Source organism: Hemisphaericaspora subhashii (genome assembly GCF_019202705.1).
Source record: "Hemisphaericaspora subhashii strain CBS 10753 chromosome Unknown scaffold80, whole genome shotgun sequence".
Classification (NCBI taxonomy): domain Eukaryota; kingdom Fungi; phylum Ascomycota; class Pichiomycetes; order Serinales; family Debaryomycetaceae; genus Hemisphaericaspora; species Hemisphaericaspora subhashii.
This window is the reverse complement of record NW_026057216.1, coordinates 111926-131536: the sequence shown is the minus strand read 5'-3', so window position 1 is coordinate 131536 and position 19611 is coordinate 111926. Positions and strand designations below refer to the sequence as shown.

At 35.2% G+C, this 19611-nt stretch overlaps 4 protein-coding genes across 4 annotated transcripts; 2 read left to right on the top strand and 2 right to left on the bottom strand. All coding sequences in view use genetic code 12, as the record gives it.

Annotated features, from left to right (window-relative positions):
• Window positions 1-149: 149 nt before the first annotated feature.
• J8A68_001404 (uncharacterized protein) lies at window positions 150-2264 on the top strand (the record flags this gene model as incomplete). The annotated part of the gene is made up of 1 exon (XM_049405055.1): window positions 150-2264. The coding sequence occupies one exon, from the start codon at window positions 150-152 to the stop codon at window positions 2262-2264; it is 2115 nt and encodes a 704-aa protein (XP_049265327.1).
• Window positions 2265-2348: 84 nt separating this feature from the next.
• Window positions 2349-4499, bottom strand: J8A68_001403 (nucleotide diphosphatase/phosphodiesterase; the record flags this gene model as incomplete). Its single annotated transcript, XM_049405054.1, has 1 exon — window positions 2349-4499. One exon carries the CDS (start codon window positions 4497-4499, stop codon window positions 2349-2351), a length of 2151 nt encoding a protein of 716 aa, XP_049265326.1.
• Window positions 4500-4975: 476 nt separating this feature from the next.
• GDH3 (glutamate dehydrogenase (NADP(+))) lies at window positions 4976-6343 on the bottom strand (the record flags this gene model as incomplete). Its single annotated transcript, XM_049405053.1, has 1 exon — window positions 4976-6343. The coding sequence occupies one exon, from the start codon at window positions 6341-6343 to the stop codon at window positions 4976-4978; it is 1368 nt and encodes a 455-aa protein (XP_049265325.1).
• Window positions 6344-9637: 3294 nt separating this feature from the next.
• VPS13 (membrane morphogenesis protein) lies at window positions 9638-19048 on the top strand (the record flags this gene model as incomplete). Its single annotated transcript, XM_049405052.1, has 1 exon — window positions 9638-19048. The coding sequence occupies one exon, from the start codon at window positions 9638-9640 to the stop codon at window positions 19046-19048; it is 9411 nt and encodes a 3136-aa protein (XP_049265324.1).
• Window positions 19049-19611: the final 563 nt, after the last annotated feature.

Genomic DNA, 19611 nt, shown 5'->3' with positions numbered 1-19611 from the left:
GACTGAACACTCCCCACTGCGATCCCCCCACACACAAAGTGAAAAAAAAATTATTCTCCCCCCTTATCAGTAGAATTGAATCATAACTCATCTTCTTCTCTTTACACATCCAACAACCTTAAGATCAAATCAATAGAAGAGATATCCAAATGGAATTTACAACAACAAATCAAAACCCACCAAGCTTACATATAAATAGTCTCACTGGGTCTATTCCTGCATTCAACGTCAAATCAACCATCGTTCCCTGCAAGGGTACTCCATATGTATTTCTTTATGGAGGATTCGATGATTCAGATGCACTTGACAGTAATGTCTACTTGCTTAATGTCGAGACTATGAAATGGGAGATTGATGACAAATGCTCAGGTCTCTATCGAGAAGGTCATCTGGCAATATATATTGGCAATGGAAATATTCTTGTATTTGGTGGACTTCCCTTTGAAGATGAAATACCTTCTGATGATGAGCTTGGAATAGAGAGAAATCTAAGAGGGAATGCCACAACCGCAACAGGTAGACCCACCTCGATAACTGCTTCAACATCCCAGAATTTCCGAAGAGATAATCTTATGATGATTTATAATGTCTTTGATAGAAAATGGATTGGTCCCCCAGATTTCGCACTTGAGAACGCTCCCACACCAAGATCAAGACATGCATGTTGTCTTAGTCAAGATGGATCTAAGTTATATATAAGTGGAGGAATGATGAAATCCAAACCATTGGATGATCTTTACTGTTATGACTTGGCACTGGGAGTTTGGACTGGTCCTGTTCAATTTGTCTCAAGATTTGATCATACAATGATGATCTATAATGATAGAATATTTCTATTTGGAGGGATTGATAAGGATATGAATCATGTTAAATCAGTTATCTATTATTCATTCAAAACCAAGACTATTGGAGAAATAAGCATCTTCCCAAGATTAGATTACATAGATCTACGGAATCAAGAAGATGAACTTGGCGGAGGCAGTCTCGATATATCTGATCGTGATAGAATTTATATCAATTCTGGGATTAATCCAGCATTATGCCTCATGGTTTGCTTACCCACTTGGAATAGTACCAGTAGTGGGGTTGATATTTCATACTTGAATCTAGATGACTTTGATTCTCAGACATTGTTTAATCCTCATAATTTACGTGAATATTTCAAAAGACTGCATCAGCAAGATATTGGTGTCCTTACATGGAGATGTGCATGTGTCAATCAAGAAGGGAAGTTGTATTTGTTTGGGAAACAAGAAAGACCAGTGACTCAAGGGTCAGAATTCTCAACAACGGAATTGGATTCATTCCAAAATACATCCAGAATTGATGACGATGAAATTATTGCCAATAAATTAGAATACCTTTTGGAAATTGATCTATCTGATTTTGGAATCCCATCCTATGAACAAGTACTAGCAAGGAAGTTAGCGTTAGGTAACGGTGGACTAGCTAATGATTTCAGAAGAATGTTGCTACAACACGAATATACCGACTTTGAGATTATTGCCTTAAGCAATGAAGATGATCGCCATAAGTATCAATATACCGGGAATGAAATTTCAAAAGGAACTAATTTTAAATCTATACCAGTCCATAAGATGATACTTTTAGCAAGATGGCCCCATTTCCAAAGGGTCATTTCAGTGGGTATGAATGAAACGATAGAAAACAAGATGTTTATTCCAGAACCAGTTCATTGGATAAAGGGCCTAATTTACTATTTTTACGTCGGAAGTGTTGAGTTTGACATAGAATTTATAGAAAAGGAATTTACAATTGTTGATTATTCAGGTTTACTCACATTGGCTAATTTATATGAATTATCTGAATTGAAAGTAATCACATTAAATAAGTTATTTAAGATGTTTGACAATTTTAAAGAATCATTCTTAGTGGATCAAAAATCTGATGCCAATGTTTCTATGCTATTAAAAATTTGGCGAGATTTATCATATTCCAATGAAACAGTATTCCTAATCAAAATAATTGATTTGATTAAATTACATTGGAACCTAATTACCAGATCTTCAGCATTCTCGTCCATGTCCAAACAAGAAATTGTCAAACTATGCCAAGATTCAAGTGACGTACCAATCCAAGATCGATCACCAGTAGGAAGTGTGTCAATACCTAGTCCTTCAACTCGAAATTCTATAGAGATCGAACAACAAGTTTCGGTTCCGGCTACACCCACACGCAATGCTCATTCTCCATTTGTAATTTCTCCAATTCCACAACCAAATTTTGGTGGTTTATCAGATTGATCAAATAAATAGCTTCCTAATTATTTATTTATGCATATAGAAAAAAAAATCAATAAACTATGTACATATATCAAATCCTTCCTTCTAACTTCCACCTCCAAATAAATTATTCCATCCATCTTGGATCACATTTCCCAACTCCTCTATTCCATCTTGAACCCCATGCAACACGTCTTCTACAATTTCGCCAAAATTCTCATGTACTTTCGTAGTGGTCGTAGCTGTAGCCGTAGCAGTTGTTACTGAAATAGGTGCTGGAGTTGGGGCGGGAGTTTTCACTTCCGTATGAGTTTCGAAATCCGTTGGTTTGGGCAATGCCGCCGTGGTTAAAGAACTAATTGTCGATTCTTCCTCTATCATCGATTTCAAAGGATCGTTATTCGTATTTGCGGCAGGTTGTTCTATTTGATCGTGGTTTTTTCTCCAGAGTAGATCATATGTAGCATTACTTTTCACGATATGTTCAACGTGATAATCCAAATCGGGGAATATGAGTCCATCTTCCCAAGACGAGGGTAATGTTTGTTTCATTATTGAACCCGTATGACTACCATTGTTTGGAGATGGGGAAATATTCAATGATTCGCAGATTATGTTATATACTTCTGTATTTGCGAATGGTAATACTTTTCCACCTTTGTCTAATCTCTGTTTGAAATATGGACCAGTTCCTAAAAAGAGAGCTCTCATTAATAGGTGTGTATTGTTGTATCCATGCACACCCTTTGGCTTATAATCTCCACCATTGTCTTTCATTTGTTTGTGTGTGGTTACGGAATATCCTACATCCGGGATAAGCCAAATTGGAGCAAGTCGATAATTATACATATGGGCGTTGAGTTTACCACCAAATTGCCATTCTTTGGGGAGGTCCTCCACTTTATACAAGTGATAGTTAGATGCAAGCTTTGGATCTAACGTGGCTAGTTTATCATTTATTTCCTTATATATTCCATCCACCGATTCAGTCTCTTTTGGTCTTAATCCAAACAACGGCCATCCATCAATATGTTCAATCCTATTCAAATCAATCAAATCATCAAGATACAACAATCTCTCATTTGAAGTAGGTGCCATTCCATGATCACTCACAATTATCAAATTCACAATATGAGCTAAATTCCTAGCCAGGATTTCTTTCTGCATCAAATCAACAAAATTATCAACATACGTCAATGCTCCAGTCAAATTCAGTCCCAGAATTCCATATTTATGTCCAAATTGATCAATTGTAGGCACATATGTCAAGATCAATTCCGGTCTCGTATCAATATCCCGATCTATCCACCCCATAACTCTATCGATTTTGGAAGATAAGAGTTCCGACCCATTATATCTATCAAAATCATCCTTTGGACCAATTGTGGGTACTTCCGATCCGGGCCACATATGTACGGCTGGCTTCACACCCTGATTACTGGCAGTCTTCCAGATTGGATCACCTCCTTGCCAGAATTCAGGATCTAGAGCCCCGAATTTGGGATTAGTGTTGACGAATGGTTTGTTGAGCTTAGGGTCAAAGAAGGTATTGCCTACTATACCGTGTTCGGAAGGATAGAGCCCCGTGACGAGGGTCCAGTGGTTGGGAAATGTCAGCGAGGGGAAACTGGGTGTCATATATGGTGCACCATATTCGTGTACCATGAGGTTGTGTAGGGTAGGTGTGTCTTCTGAATTGATGTAGTGAGGGTGGAAACCGTCAAGGGAGACGACTATGGTTGTTGGGTAGAAATTATGAGTTGAATTTGATAAGATCTGTTTATTACGGGATCGGAATAAATCTGCGTATGAATCATTCTTGAATGCTAATAATGTAAATATTGCAACTCCAAGAATAAGAAACACTCCTAGTATTGTTCTGTTTCTGATTTGCTTCTCTAATAACTTAATACGATAATCTCGGGCATTAATGGGTGGTTCAATTGCTTCATCTGATTCGTTGGGTGTTACTTCTTCATCAGTGATTTCAAAGCTATCGGCATTTCTATCACGCTGGAGCATTTCATATTGGTTACTACGATGACTATCTCTAAAGAAGAAAGATCTTAGTTTCTGGAATGGTCTATTATCTTGTTGTGAATTCATTTGATCTTCATAATCTAGACTCAGTAAGAAGTCATCCCCAGTGTTACCATTAGCGCTTCTTGTTTGTTCTTGAAATATTATGTCATCTTCGGCATCATCCATATCAGTTATCGGTACATCTACTGCATGTGGAGTATAATTAACTGACATCTTTTCACTGTTGTCTCTTTTTGTCTTCCCTGGAATTGGCTGTGTTAATTTGATAATGGAAAAAGAAATCGGTTCTAAATTTAAATTCTTTTTTTTTGCTCACTGTAACCTCAAGACCGCGTGGTAGCGATATGGGAGGCGAGATGGAGGAGAGCGAGTGAACTGATGCGATAAAGAGGAAACTTCAAACGAATCCACCAACGGCTCCGGCGCCAACCAGATCCCCCGATGTTGGAACTTGTAGAATGTAATACAACATCGTGCCAGTTGTAAAAGAAATTGCTACGAGTGATTTATAAAAGTTAAATTTTTTGAAACATGAAATCGTTTAAACCTGTTTTTGATTCACTATAGACAAAAAAATATACAACAATAAAGAACTAAATGATTTTTAATCACATATTTTTATAAATAAACCCTTTAAAAAATCTATGCAATGCAAACTCTACAATAATTGACTGAGTGACCGTACTAACTTAGAAGACATCACCTTGGTCGAACATAGCATCAGCAACCTTGATGAAACCAGCAATGTTAGCACCCTTTAATAAGGATGGTAAGACATCAGCATTCTTTTCAGTAGAATATCTGACAGCAGTTTCGTAACAGTTGTCGAAACAAGTGTACATAATGTCCTTTAATTTAGCATCAACTTCTTCACTAGTCCATTGAACTCTTTGGGAGTTTTGAGCCATTTCTAAACCAGAGACAGCAACACCACCACAGTTAGCAGCTTTACCTGGAGCGTACCAGACACCGTTTGCTCTGTTAGCTTCAAAGACTTCGATAGCTTCCTTGGTAGAACCCATATTAGAACCTTCGGCAATGAATTTACAGCCAGCTTCAACTAATGCCTTAGCTTCTTCACCAGAAACTTCGTTTTGGGTAGCAGATGGTAAAGCAACATCAACGGAACCAACCTTGGTCCATGGTCTAACACCAGCTAAGTATTCAACAGCGTTTTCGTTGGAGAAGACAGAAGCAGATTCTTGGATAATTTGTTCTAAAGATTTGAACTTAAGTTTAGCAGCGGCAATAGCAGCAACTTGTTCCTTGGTAATACCATTCTTGGAGATGATAGCACCCTTGGAGTCAGATAAAGAGACAACAATACCACCTAATTCAATAACCTTTAAGGCAGCGTATTGAGCAACATTACCAGAACCAGAGATGGCAACTCTCTTACCTTCGAAAGTTTCCTTACCTTGAGTAGCCTTTTCAATCATCTTTTCAACGTAGTAAACGCAACCGTAACCAGTAGCTTCTGGTCTGATTAAAGAACCACCCCAAGTTAAACCCTTACCGGTTAAAACACCGTGCCAGTTGTTTTGCATGTGTTTGTAAGCACCATAAAGGAAACCGATTTCACGACCACCAACACCGATATCACCAGCTGGGACATCAGTGTCTGGACCAATGTGTCTAGCTAATTGTCTCATGAAAGAAACACAGAATCTTCTGATTTCAGAATCAGTTCTACCCTTTGGGTTGAAATCAGAACCACCTTTACCACCACCCATGGATAAACCAGTTAAAGCATTCTTGAAGATTTGTTCAAAACCTAAGAACTTTAAGATGGATAAGTTGACAGATGGGTGGAATCTTAAACCACCCTTGTATGGACCTAAAGCAGAGTTAAATTGAACTCTGAAACCGTTGTTAACTTCGATTTCACCCTTGTCGTTTTCCCAAGAAACTCTGAATTGGATAATTCTTTCTGGGATAGAAGCAACTGGAATAACCTTCTTATATTCTGGGTGTTCAGTGAATAAAGTAGAGTCTTCGACAGCAGAGACTAATTCGTCGTAAGCTTGTTGGAATTCTGGTTCGTGAGGTAAGACCATTTTGTATGTATGTGTATAATATGAAAAAGTGTAGATGATAAGAAAAGAAAAAAAAATTATAACTTTTAAGAATTTCAATCCAAAAGGGGGATTTCTAAATGTATTTATACTTGAGTGACTTGGGAATAATCATTCCAAAATGAAGGTTAACGCATTTTTTGCAAATATTTAACATAAGTTGATTACCTAATCAAAATTTGTATCCCGATGATTCAACCAAAATATTTTTTGCAATTTAAACTTTTATTTTTTAATTAATTTTTTTTTATTCGAGAAATTTCTTTTATTTCTTGATAAGAAATATTAAATCAACCAATCAAATCATCGGACACGTCTGATACGGTATGTAACACGTAAAAAAATATCTGAGAAATAATCCATGTCACATGACTTTAAAACGACTCAATTTCCGCATTCCGATCTTATTCCTCCGAAATTTACCGATCGATCGTTATTACAATTTGCGGTTCACTTGTTCTTAGTAACAAAACCGGCCCTATTTGCGCAATCGAATAGAGTACTGGGAGAACCGTGGTTTGAAAAACATACTGGTAAGAGATGTAAGGAGTGACTTTGGTCTATAAGCACTGGGGTGGTTGCACGCCCATCCTCGAGGTGACCTGTTGTGTAACGGCGATACCTTGCGCTTGTCATTGGATATAGAAACCAATACTTGCGCTTATCTTTCTAGAGTCAAAATTACTCTATCTATATGCTTCAAGCGACACAAAAGAAGGTGTACGTGACGTTTCTGACTACTTTTCCTTCAGATCTGCAATCAATTAGGCACATTTTTGCACTGCTTTTGCGTGAAACTGGGGAATAACTATCCCGATAACAAATGTAAAAGGCTGCAAATATTAATATTAAGCATATTATTTTAGGTTTCCCAGAATGTTTGACGTGCTAATTTACAGGTTTGTAATAATTTTATTGGATAAAGATAAATTTTTCATTCATAGTAGATTAAATTGTATTTTTTTTTTGGTTATAAATTTTTTTTATTGTTTTTATTTCAACGGAAATGCCTTTCCCATTCAAAGATTTTTTTTTTATCAAGAGCCAATGAGAAATTTGTCAGGGTTCCGTTTTTACCCTTAATGACATAATTATTTATTGCAACCAACAAGTTTTTTAATCTTGGCCTTTCTTGTGAGGTGAGGCTAAGAAGAAGTTCCTGAATTTTGACTCAAAAACGATTTGTTTCTTGGTATCAGATGAGTCAAATTGTAAATGAAAGTAAGTATACGCATGTTAATATTCACACTTATTATTACTGGTTATAGATATTATTAAACTTTTCTAGATCTGTCTCGTTAAGATCGACGGTTTTTCAAAAGCCTCAGCTGATAAGCTAGTACGGTGAAAAATAAACAACCATGCCCCACACTCACGAATACTCAATGAACTACCTACTTGTTACTATACCTCTCTCATATTCTAATCCCCTCCCCGAAATACTCACTGATTGTTTTAAATAAGCTCCGAGCTTGGTTGCAGCTTCAACTGGGAATCGGTTCCCTTCCAAAAAAAATTCTTGTCGTCGTTTTAAAATTAAATGAGGCCATTTTTTTGCACCCAATTTGACCCGGGAAACTTCCATCTTGCTTTCGACAAGTTTAAATTTCCAGTATATCAAACGTAATTGAAAAGTGACGAGTAGACTCTACATTCTGATAGGATATCCCAATCAGATTAGAGATACGCACTTACATTTCCATACTTCATTACTAGCTTATCTCACATGATTTCTTTTTTTTTTTAGTAAAGTAACTCAAGCCACCAGTTTGCAAATTGCTTTTCACAGGCAAATTTTTCAAAATACGATTCGGTAATAATATCTTATCATCTTTTTGGTGGCTTGAATCAGTCCAGGATTTCTTTTTATAACTCGGTAATTATTCTATTTCACCGAAATTTTTTTCTAGTAGTACTAAGATGCAAACGCACTTTACACACGACAGTGTGGGACTTTTGCAAATCGTGAGTACCCCCATTAAACTTTCGGATACTCATCCAAGTGTCCATACCCACTAAACGCCCCTTGACGGCAATGGTCATATTCCAAAATGTTTGCTCGACTCTTTTTTTCTTTTTGATGAAGTTGAATTTTTCACACAACCATTTTGATAGTGATAATTAATTGGCAAAAAAATACTTCATATATTTTCTAAGTTATTCCTTTAGAACAATAGATCAAATTTGTAATTTTTTTATATTCCCCACCATAAGCGTTATCTATCTTTTTCATTGGACAGCAGGTCCAAAGCTTTTGAATCAAGAATTATGACTCAAGTGGGCTTTGATTTTTCAAAAATCCGCACTTTGTTTTATAGGGGAAATATTAGAGTGAACAATTTTTATCACCGAATGAACTCGGCACAGAACTCTAAAACCAAACAGATAACAATGTTAGCTGACTTACTGATTTATTGGAGAGTAAATTTATCCCCAACACCAAATTTCCATTGCTGTTCCCTTCTAGAAAGAGATACAGGAAATACTGGTGGTTCAAGATCTCTAACTTAGAAATGCCCTGTGAATCTGTGAAGATCGTAGACTTGGATGATCCCCAGACTTGTCTATACTAGGGACCTCAACCCAGAGGCAATTTACTCTTCCAATGGAATACATACTGTGGATAGGTTTACTAGCACGCAGTTCTTTCTCTCATTCCCTGCGTATTTGTCTAAAAAATGTTTTCTCTAATTTAATTGGCTTACTATCAAGAAGGTGCTGGCTCGAGGATCTCAACACTCAACTATGCACACACCTATTAAGAATCGGCACTCTTCATCCAAGAAGATGGTCTTCAAATTTTCAATTACAAGAAAGGCGATGTCATATTGATTCAACCAAACTTGTGCGTGTCGTACCAAAGTAGTAATGTGTTGCTACGATCCGAAAAGCTTCTATGGTTGCAAAAGTTCGTTTTTTCCCCTGGCACTTTAAACTTGTCTTAGTGGATTCAACTTAGCAACACATCAAAGTTTAACACTAGCCAAGCTATATCCCTCTAAATTTCAAGTCCTTTTCATTCCAAATAATTTAGAAACATTACATAAACTTCGAAATCCAGGTCTTTATTGTAATAGGATTGTTCTAACTCTTCTGTTGTGCTGTAAAACTTTAACTTTGCTGTGTAACGAGGGAGAGCGCAATCCAACAAAAAAAATATACACACATCATCCTTCTTGTGTTGCCACATATTTTTACAACCAATTTGTTTCCTTTTATCAATTCATCAGTAGAGACAGACACAACAATCAATTCATCAATCAATTCATCAATCCAATGTTTGAATCATTAGTAGCCAATTTACTAAATAGATTCTTAGGATCATATCTAGAAAATTTTGATCCAAAACAATTAAATATTGGAATATGGGGTGGAGATGTGAAACTTAAGAATTTAAGATTAAAGAAGGAAAGTTTAGATAGTTTTAAATTGCCAATTGATGTTAAGTTTGGACATCTTGGAGAGTTGACATTACAAATTCCATGGTCTAATCTTAAATCGAAACCTGTCAGAATCATAATTGAAGATTTGTATATATTGGCATCCCCTATAATATTAGAAAATGATGATGATGAGGAAGAAGAAATACGAGCTCAGAATTTGAAGAGAGAAAGATTGAGTCAATTAGAAACTAGCTTAGAAGCACAACAGCAGAATAAGGATTTAGCTGATGAATTGTCAGGGAATGAATCATTTACTGAATCTTTGATTACCAAGATTGTTGATAATTTACAAGTTACTATAAAGAATATTCATATTCGATATGAGGATGATAGCGTATTGGCAGAAACTCCTTATGCTATTGGATTAACATTACAAGAATTATCAGCAGTATCTACTGATGAAAAATGGGAACCTTCTTTTATTTCAATAACTAAAGCACTTACTCATAAATTGTTAACTTTAAAGAATTTGTCATGTTATATGAACACCAAATTGACATCAACTACTTCAATATATACAGAGGATAAATCCCGATTATTAAGATCTTTTAAGAAAGGAATTGAATATGATGATGATATAACCATAGAATATCTTCTTAAGCCAGTATCAGGAAGTGGGAAATTAACAGTTCATAAACCAGGTACAACAGAAACTATCCCGCACATTAAAGCAGACTTATTCTTTGATGAATTCGGAGTAGAATTAAACTCTCAACAATATCAAGATATGTTATGGACTGCATCAAAGTTCCATTGGTATATGAGAACATTTAAATTCAGGAAATTACGACCTAAATTATCACCAAACGAGGCTCCACGTGCATGGTTTCAATATGCAGCCAAAGCAGTATATGACGAGATTCATGAAAGAAATTATAAATGGAGTTGGGATTATTTTGCCAAAAGAAGAGATCAAAGAATAGCTTATAAGAGATTATGGAAATTGAAGTTGAGTGGGAAATTAACACATTCTAAAGAAATCGAAGAATTAGAAGATTTGGAGTGGGATTTACCATTTGAAGATATAAAGTTTTATAGATCATTGACTAGAAATGAGTTGAGAGCAGAAAGACAAGACGTTTCGTTATTTCATACTGGTTCAACAGACAGCACAAATTCAAACACACAAGAAAATAATTCTGGTGGTGGTTGGTTTTCTGGTTGGTGGTCTTCAGTACCTCCATCAACGGATGCAGAATTAGAAAAGCACGAGAAATTCGAAAAAGAGACTGATCCTTCTAAAGATCCAGAAAAATTGGGATTAGCATTAACTAAAGAACAAAAGAAGGCTCTCTTCGAAGCAATAGACTATGATGAAAACCAAGAATTGGCAAATATTATAGATATTCCTAAAGATTGGGTAAAGATGGAAATTTCAGCTCAATTAAATAAAGGGGGATTGACTATTAAACAACCAAATTCTAACTTGGCCGAAATTATATTCGAAGGTTGTCGAACACAAATATATGAACGTCCTGATTCATTCCTTACTCGATTTCAAATTGATGAATTTAGGGTTGAAGATGGAACTGGAACTACTTTATACAAACACATTGTTAGTGTGAAACAAGCACATTCTCACCTTCATGAAGATACTGTGTCTATAGATGCTTCAATTGAAGAAGATCCATTTTTCCAAATATCATTTGAAAATAATCCACTTGATGGATCTGCCGATTCAATATTATTAGGGAAATTGAAATCAATGACTATTTTCTATAATCCAAAATTCATCCAAGAAATTATAAAGTTTTTCACCCCTCCTAAGATTCATCTTGATACAGTCGGAGCTATAATGAATGCAGCTGAGGCAACAGTGGAAGGATTAACTAGTCAAACTAGAATGGGATTAGAATATGCATTAGAAGAACATAAAACTATAAATGTGAAATTAGATTTACAGGCACCATTGGTGATTATGCCATTAGATCCATCAAGTTTCAAATCTCCAGTTGCAATATTAGATGCTGGTCATATAAGTGTGATAAGTGATCTTGTGGATAAGGATAGGATTCAAGAAGTTAAAGAGAAGGAAAGTTATACTGCAGATGATTGGAAGACATTACAAGATTTAATGTATGATCAATTTCAACTTACACTTGAAGATGCACAATTTTTAGTTGGACCCAATATTAAGTCAACAATGGAACAATTGCATTCTCAAGAAAATATACCAAAGAACAAACTGGCAATGATGTTGGATAAATTTAATTTTCAATTTTTACTTGGGGTTTCGATTTTACCTGATGCAACCAATTTAGCAAGGTTTAAGATTAGTGGTCATGTTCCGGATGTGAATATAGCAATCAATGATTTTCAATATAAAACGGTTCTTCAAATCCTTGAAAATGCAATTCCAAGCACAGAAATGGAAGAAAGTGAAACTCTGTTGGGTGTGTTTGATTCACTTGTAGGAAATTTGAATAAAAATGGAGATATTAATGTGGAAGAAGAATTTGAAAAATCGGTGAAGAAGTTAGTTACAGATCCTAATAGTCAACAACGTCTACTTGAGTTTGATTTTTCAGTTGGGTCAGTACATGCTTCTCTTTCTAGATGTATCGATGGTGTTACTTTGGAAGCTGAACCTTTGGTGGATTTAATTGGTGATTCATTAACTTTGCATTTCCATAGAACAATAAATGATATGCATGTTGATTTATACTTGCTGGATATTAATCTTGTGGATTATATTGAAAAATCAGGAATTCCAGAATTTCATAATTTGATATCTTCATTACCATCAAGAAGTGGACAATCAAAACATTTGCTCGAAGTTAGTTATGATAGAATACAAAGACTTGCGGAATTTAATGGGAAAGAAATTGAAGTATTTGATCAAGATATAAAGATCCAACTTGCAACTGTGAAATTTATTGTCTCGAGAAAGTCAATTTTAAGTCTTTTGAATTTTGTTTTGAATACATTTACAGATCCTGTTGCTGCAGCACCACCGGTAATTGAATTGAATCAGGCATCTATAGAAGATGGAGTTGGACCAGAAAAGATTAACGTGGATATAAGTCTCGACAGTATTATTTTAGTTTTGAATGAAGATAGTATGAAGTTGGCTACTATTGAATTAAGTCTGGCTCATTTTGATGTGTTGGTATTACCTGAATTATTGGATGTGAAAGGGAAATTGGGTGCATTTACGGTGCTTGATGAGATTAACCAGGGATCACCTCCAGATTCACCATTAAGGAATTTAATTCACATGAAAGGAAATAATTTGGCTGAATTTTCTTATATAATGTATGATCCACTCACTAATAAAAGGCCAATCTCTTCAATTATTGATATCAAAACTGGGGCAATGACAATTAATTTTGTGGAAAGTTCATTCAATCGAATTTTGGCTTATTTGAATCAATTCCTTAGAATGAAGGCTATATATGATAGTGCTAGAGAGGCTGCTATTAATCAAGTTGCTCAAATTCAAGATATAAATACTATTAAATTTAATCTATTGGTAGAAGCTCCAACGATTGTTTTTCCTTCATTTATGAATGGGTTTGAGAAATGTAATAAGTTAGTGGCTAACTTGGGTGAAATTTATGCATACAATGAATTTAAAGATTTAGCAAATTGCATTGAATTTGGAATTAGGAATGTTAGTCTCATGTCTCAATTATATTTTGAATCAGTTGAACAAAAGGCAAAAATAGTCCAAGGGTTAGATATTGCATTTGATGTAAAGTATATCGCTGAATATGTACCAGAGACTCCTTCATTTGTTGTTAATGGAAAAACTCCCGAATTGAATTTGAGCTTGACAGAATTACAAGCAAAGATTTTAATTCAACTTTCAGAGTCTATAACAAGAGCTTTTACATTTGAAGAAAATGAAAATTTGGAAGATATTGAAGAAGAGGCTGCATTTGCCAACGAAGTACTCAAACATAATACTCAATTAGTTCAAGGTGAACAACAAAACACTGAAAATGAGAATTTCAAAGACGCAAATGAGACTATCATTTCGCCTGATCATAAATTGTTGCTGTTAAACTTTGAAATACCGCGTGTTTCCCTAGTGATTTTTAATGGTACATCTGGAGTTGTTGATTTGGATCCAAGAAGGTTGTCTTCATTTACGGTCAACAAGGTTACATTAGAGCTAGACATGAACCAAGAAACTCATTTGAATGCAAATTTAACTGTGAAATCATTTGTCGTGGAAGATGTCAGAAAGGATACAACGAGTAAATTTCCGATCCTTATACCAGCTGCAGAAGGAGTTGAGAATCAGTTTGTTTTACAGGCAACAACAGAAGGTGCAAAAGATCGTAAGCATATGACAGTGTTATTGAAAGTGGAAAAACCGAAGACAATCCTTGCACTTGATTATATATTTGAATTGCTGACCTTTTTCAATAAAGCTATGCCACAACCTACGGAGAAAGAAGTGTTACCTGAACATTACGCAGCACTGAAGAGTTCAAAGAGCTTTCATTCGAGACATGATCAGAGAAGAAAATCAGTATCATCTATGATAAGTCAACTATCATCCCCATCGCTGGCTCCTGCAGCGGAAATGACTATCGGATATTCCTTAAACATCATTGAACCATCTGTAATCTTGCTTGCAGATGATGCGAGAGAGGACACAGAGGCAGTTGTATTCAAGACTGAGCAAATATTGATAGCAAGTCAGAACATTATCTCATTAGCTGCTAATAATATTGGAATGTATTTAACGCAGATGAATGACTTTGACACTACAACGTATAGAATAATTGATGATTACTCCATATCATTTTCCTATGATTCCCGCGGTTCTACGCCTACTAATGTTGTTGCTAATATACAAGCTTCTGTTGATGCATTGGTACTTAGAGTGTCACTTCGTGACATTAGACTTGCTTTGAATATTCTAAATCGTGCCAATCATCTATATTCAAAAGCTCAAGGAATAGAGCTGAGTTCGAGTGACGAGGGAGATAATAAACTTTCTGTGGAATTTAAGAGACGATTATCTCAATATGCTCCAAGTATTGTATCTACCCTTAGCCATGATGAGTCTTTGCATAGAGAGGAGGTGCAGAAGGTAGTCGATGTTTTGAAGAATGAAGAAATGAATGTCGCAATTGGTGGTGTGAGATTTGTTTTAATCGGGGATGTTTCTGAATTGCCGGTACTTGATATAAATGTGAAACCATTTGAAGTACATGCTGCCAACTGGTCAACCAATCTTACTGCAGTGGTACACTTTGAACAGTATGTGAATATATTTAATTACTCAAGATCATCCTGGGAACCATTGGTTGAACCTTGGCCCATTTCAGTTTATGTATCCAAAGCCGAACATCCGAAACCAAAGTTGCTTATCGAAGCGGTATCAAAACAACTTTCTGAAATAACTGTAACATCAAGATCTGTTGCCTTATTATCACAAATTTCCGACTTGCTTACAACAGATCAAAAATTAAAACCAAGGGGTCAAGACAATCCATATGTAATTGTTAATGAAACTGGATATGATTTACAGATTTGGTCAGAAGATGATGATGTGGTAGGAAGTAAGAAAGAAGTGAAATCAAATGAAAGTGTGCAGTGGGCATTTGAGGATTGGAGAAAGATTCGTGAAAATTTAGATGCGGATAATGCAGGAAGACTAGGAATTTCATTTGTGGATTCACCTTATGAAGATTTACGGAATGTTTCTGCAACAAATGAGGGTGAGAATTTACATATATTATATCCTCCTATAGATGGAGTACACAATAGGTTGTCGGTGGAGACTATTTTAAGGGAGGATAACATCAAAGAAATTAAACTCAAATCAACTGTAGTGGTGGAAAACGACGCGGATATTCCTATAGAGGTAGAAATAACTTATGGTGTTCTGAAGAAGTCACAGATAATTATACAATCAAAGAAATGTCAAGCATTGCCAATTGATCTGGTCTATACTGGAATGGTTAGAGTTCGTCCTCATATTCATACACCTTATGGATGGTCCGATGAGTCACTTTATTGGAAGGATCTTTTGAAAGGGGGTGCTTCTTTGAGGTGTCCTGCACAAACTAGAGACGATTCGTCTGTTTATTATTTCCAAACCGAGGCAGCTTTTAATAAAGAAGAGTTATTAGGTAGAATATATCCTCATTTGCATTTGGTTATCTCAAGTCCATTAGAAATTGAAAATTTGTTGCCATATGATATCGATTATAGATTGTATGATAAAAATTCTAAGCGAGATTGGATAGGACTGATTAAGAAAGGTGTAAAGAGTTATGTTCATGTTGTTAGTTTGGATAATTTGTTATTATTAAGTGTTGTTCCTCGTGACAGTGGATATGAAAGATCTGAATTTGCAATCATAAATCGTCCCCACCTGAGTGAATTTAAAAGAGAAAATGTTATAACGTTGAGAGATAAGCAAAACAATATTTTAAAGTTGCGTATTTATTACCCAAGAAAGAAGCAGGATAGTTCAAGTTTAAAGATTGTGTTGTATTCACCTTATGTCATCGTTAATAAGTCCAAATTAAATCTAGTGGTAAACGAAAGTGGAAGCACAAACAAGGTATATCTTCCAGGTAAGTCAGTGTCAAACAAGCAAGCTCCCATTATGTTTTCATTTGATAGATTTGGGGATAGAAAAAACAGAGCAAAGATTAGAGCTGAGAATTCAATGTGGTCTGAACAGATGAGTTTTGATGCAATTGGTCAGTCAAGTGAAGTGAAGTTGAGAATGATGGCTAAACAAGTTGAAGATAACTTAGGTGTGACTATACTGGAAGGTGAAGGAAAATACAACTTGTCAAAGGTGGTCACCGTTGCACCTCGTTATGTTTTGATAAATAAACTTGATGACGAATTATGTATTGTTGAAAGTGGAACTACAAAGCAACAAAATTTAAGTCCAGGACAATTATTGCCATTTTATGGTTTAAGATCTATAGATAATAGGAGTATTTTGGTTAAATTTTCTCATGGATCAAAATCTTTTTCACCTGCATTCGGTATTGATGATGTTGGACAATTGTTTATCAAGGTTTTTAAGAATAATATTGGACAAGTGTTAGTGAAAGTTAATATATTATTAGAAAATGGAACAATATATATCAGTTTAGAGAATGGAAACAATGAATGGCCCTTTTCAATTAGAAATTTCACAGACGAAGAGATTTACATTTATCAAAATGATCCAAATATAAATGCTACTGGAGAACAAGTTAGACATGACACACCTTACAAGCCAATTTACTATAAAGTTCCTGCCAAAAGTGTGATGCCTTACGCATATGATTACCCTAATGCTATTATAAAGGAGCTTATTGTTAGAGCTCATGGAAGAGAGCGTGCTGTTAATTTAGCAGAAATTGGAAATTTGAAACCATTTAGATTACCGCCAACTGTTGATGCCCAGCAAACTATTGTTGATCTTAATGTGGTTGCAGATGGACCCACCCAATCGTTAGTCATAACAAAATATGATCCAGCTAAAAGTCTTTATAAATTACAGGCAGGAGGAGCATCATCTTCAACTGCAAATGTTTCTACCACTAATGGATACTTTAAACCTGTGGAAGCTACTGAGAATTATCATACCAAGATAGTCACGAAATTTGAAGGGTTTGGAATCTCATTGGTGAATACGAAGAACCAAGAATTGTGTTATATTACATTGAAAGGATTAGAGTTGAGATACAATGAATCAGATTTATACCAAACTTTTAGTATGAAATTAAAATGGATACAAATAGATAATCAATTATATGGAGGTATTTTCCCAATAATTTTGTATCCAAGTGTTATTCCAAAGGCTGGTAACGAATTGAGTAATCACCCTGCGTTTTCTACCTCGGTTTGTAGGGTCAAAGGTGACTCTCATGGGGTTATGTTTATAAAGTATGCCACGATTTTGTTGCAAGAAATGACATTTGAAATAGATGAAGACTTTTTATTTGCATTGTTAGAATTTTCAAAATTCCCAGGAGCAGCATGGAACAAACAACATATAGATAGATTATGTGAAGATGGCAGAGAGATTAAGGAACCAGAAAGACTTGCTGAAAGTAATGATGTTTATTTTGAAGCTTTGCATTTACAACCAATCAAAGCTAATATATCATTTGTCAGAACCGAAAGAATAAATGCTGAAGATAAAGGGTCTTCCCAGAATACCTTGATGTTTTTCTTTAATGTTTTGACAATGGCAATTGGAAATATTAATGATGCACCTATTAAATTAAATGCTTTATTTATTGAGAATATAAGAGTTCCAATTCCGATATTGATGGATTCAGTACAAATTCATTATAGTCAGGCCTTCTTTTATCAATTACATAATATTTTAGGGTCAGCTGACTTTTTGGGTAATCCAGTTGGGTTATTTAATCAAATTTCTTCCGGAGTGCTTGATATTTTTTATGAACCATATCAAGGGTTTGTTTTGAATGATAATCCACAAGAATTAGGAATTGGCATTGCAAAAGGTGGATTAAGTTTCTTAAAGAAATCAGTGTTTGGATTTTCAGATTCCTTAGCTAAAGTTACTGGATCTATTGCAAAAGGGTTAACTGTTGCCACTATGGATCAAAAGTTCCAAGAAAGACGTAGATTAAATACCAAGAGAAATAAACCCAAGCATGCCTTATATGGGTTTGCATCTGGGGCCAATTCATTTATTGATTCAATTGCATCTGGTGTTACTGGTGTAGCTACTGCTCCAATTGAAGGTGCTGCCGAAGAAGGGGCAGTTGGATTCTTTAAAGGTCTTGGAAAAGGTGTGATTGGATTACCTACTAAAGCAGCAATTGGGATTTTTGATTTAGCATCGAATGTCAGTGAAGGGATTAAGAATACCACTACTGTATTTGATAATGCTGAATTGGATAAAGTTAGATTACCAAGATTTATACCTCCAAATTCTATTATTAAGCCATATTCTGAACGAGAAGCGAAAGGACAATTTTGGATGCATAACATTGATGGTGGGATTTTTTATAATGAAACATATGTGGCTCATTTGGTGCTTGCAGGAGATGAGATGGCTGTTTTGGTAACATATAAGAAGATATTATTGTTTGATATTACCGAATTGAAAAGAAAATGGATGATTAACTTTGATCAAATTAAATCCATTAGTGTTGAACCAACTGGGTTATTAATTGAATTGAAAACAAGAAGAGGTCCATTTATTCCAATTCCTGATAAATCCAATAGAAATTTCTTGTATTCGAAGATTGCAATTGCTGTTCAAGAATTCAACAAGCATTGTCAAGTAGTTCTTTAGATTGTAAAGTGGTTTAGTATTTAATTATTATTAGTATTATTATTGTTAGTGTATTTACAGAAAAGAATGAATAGATTGTATTGTATTTAGATATCTTGTGCTACCAATTGTATTCCCAATTGGTATATGTTTGTAGGAATTCTTCTGGAGTCACCTCTTGTTGAGCTTGTAATCTATCTTTTTTTGCAACTGCATATCCATCAATAGCCTGGCCTGGTTGCTCTTGATCCAAAATGTCTCAGAATTGTGGGAGCCAAACCATCTTGTTGGAAAGCGAAGATTTAATTTATGCGATTTCCGCGATAATAATTTCTCTATTTCCGTTGTAGAAAACAAAATCGCGCTGAACCCTGAATAGGAAAGAGTGAGATCCAATAAACTCTTGATTTCATTTCTCCACCAAAATCATTACGTTCTACAAGACTGCTCTAAAGTAAAAAATGGCAGCAGGTGATTCTCAATTGCTTATTGTCAAATTGGCACGACTCCTAAATGTCGATGATTTAGATCCAACAACAATTCAATTATGTGTGAGACTTCTTGATGAAGGAATTGATCCAAAG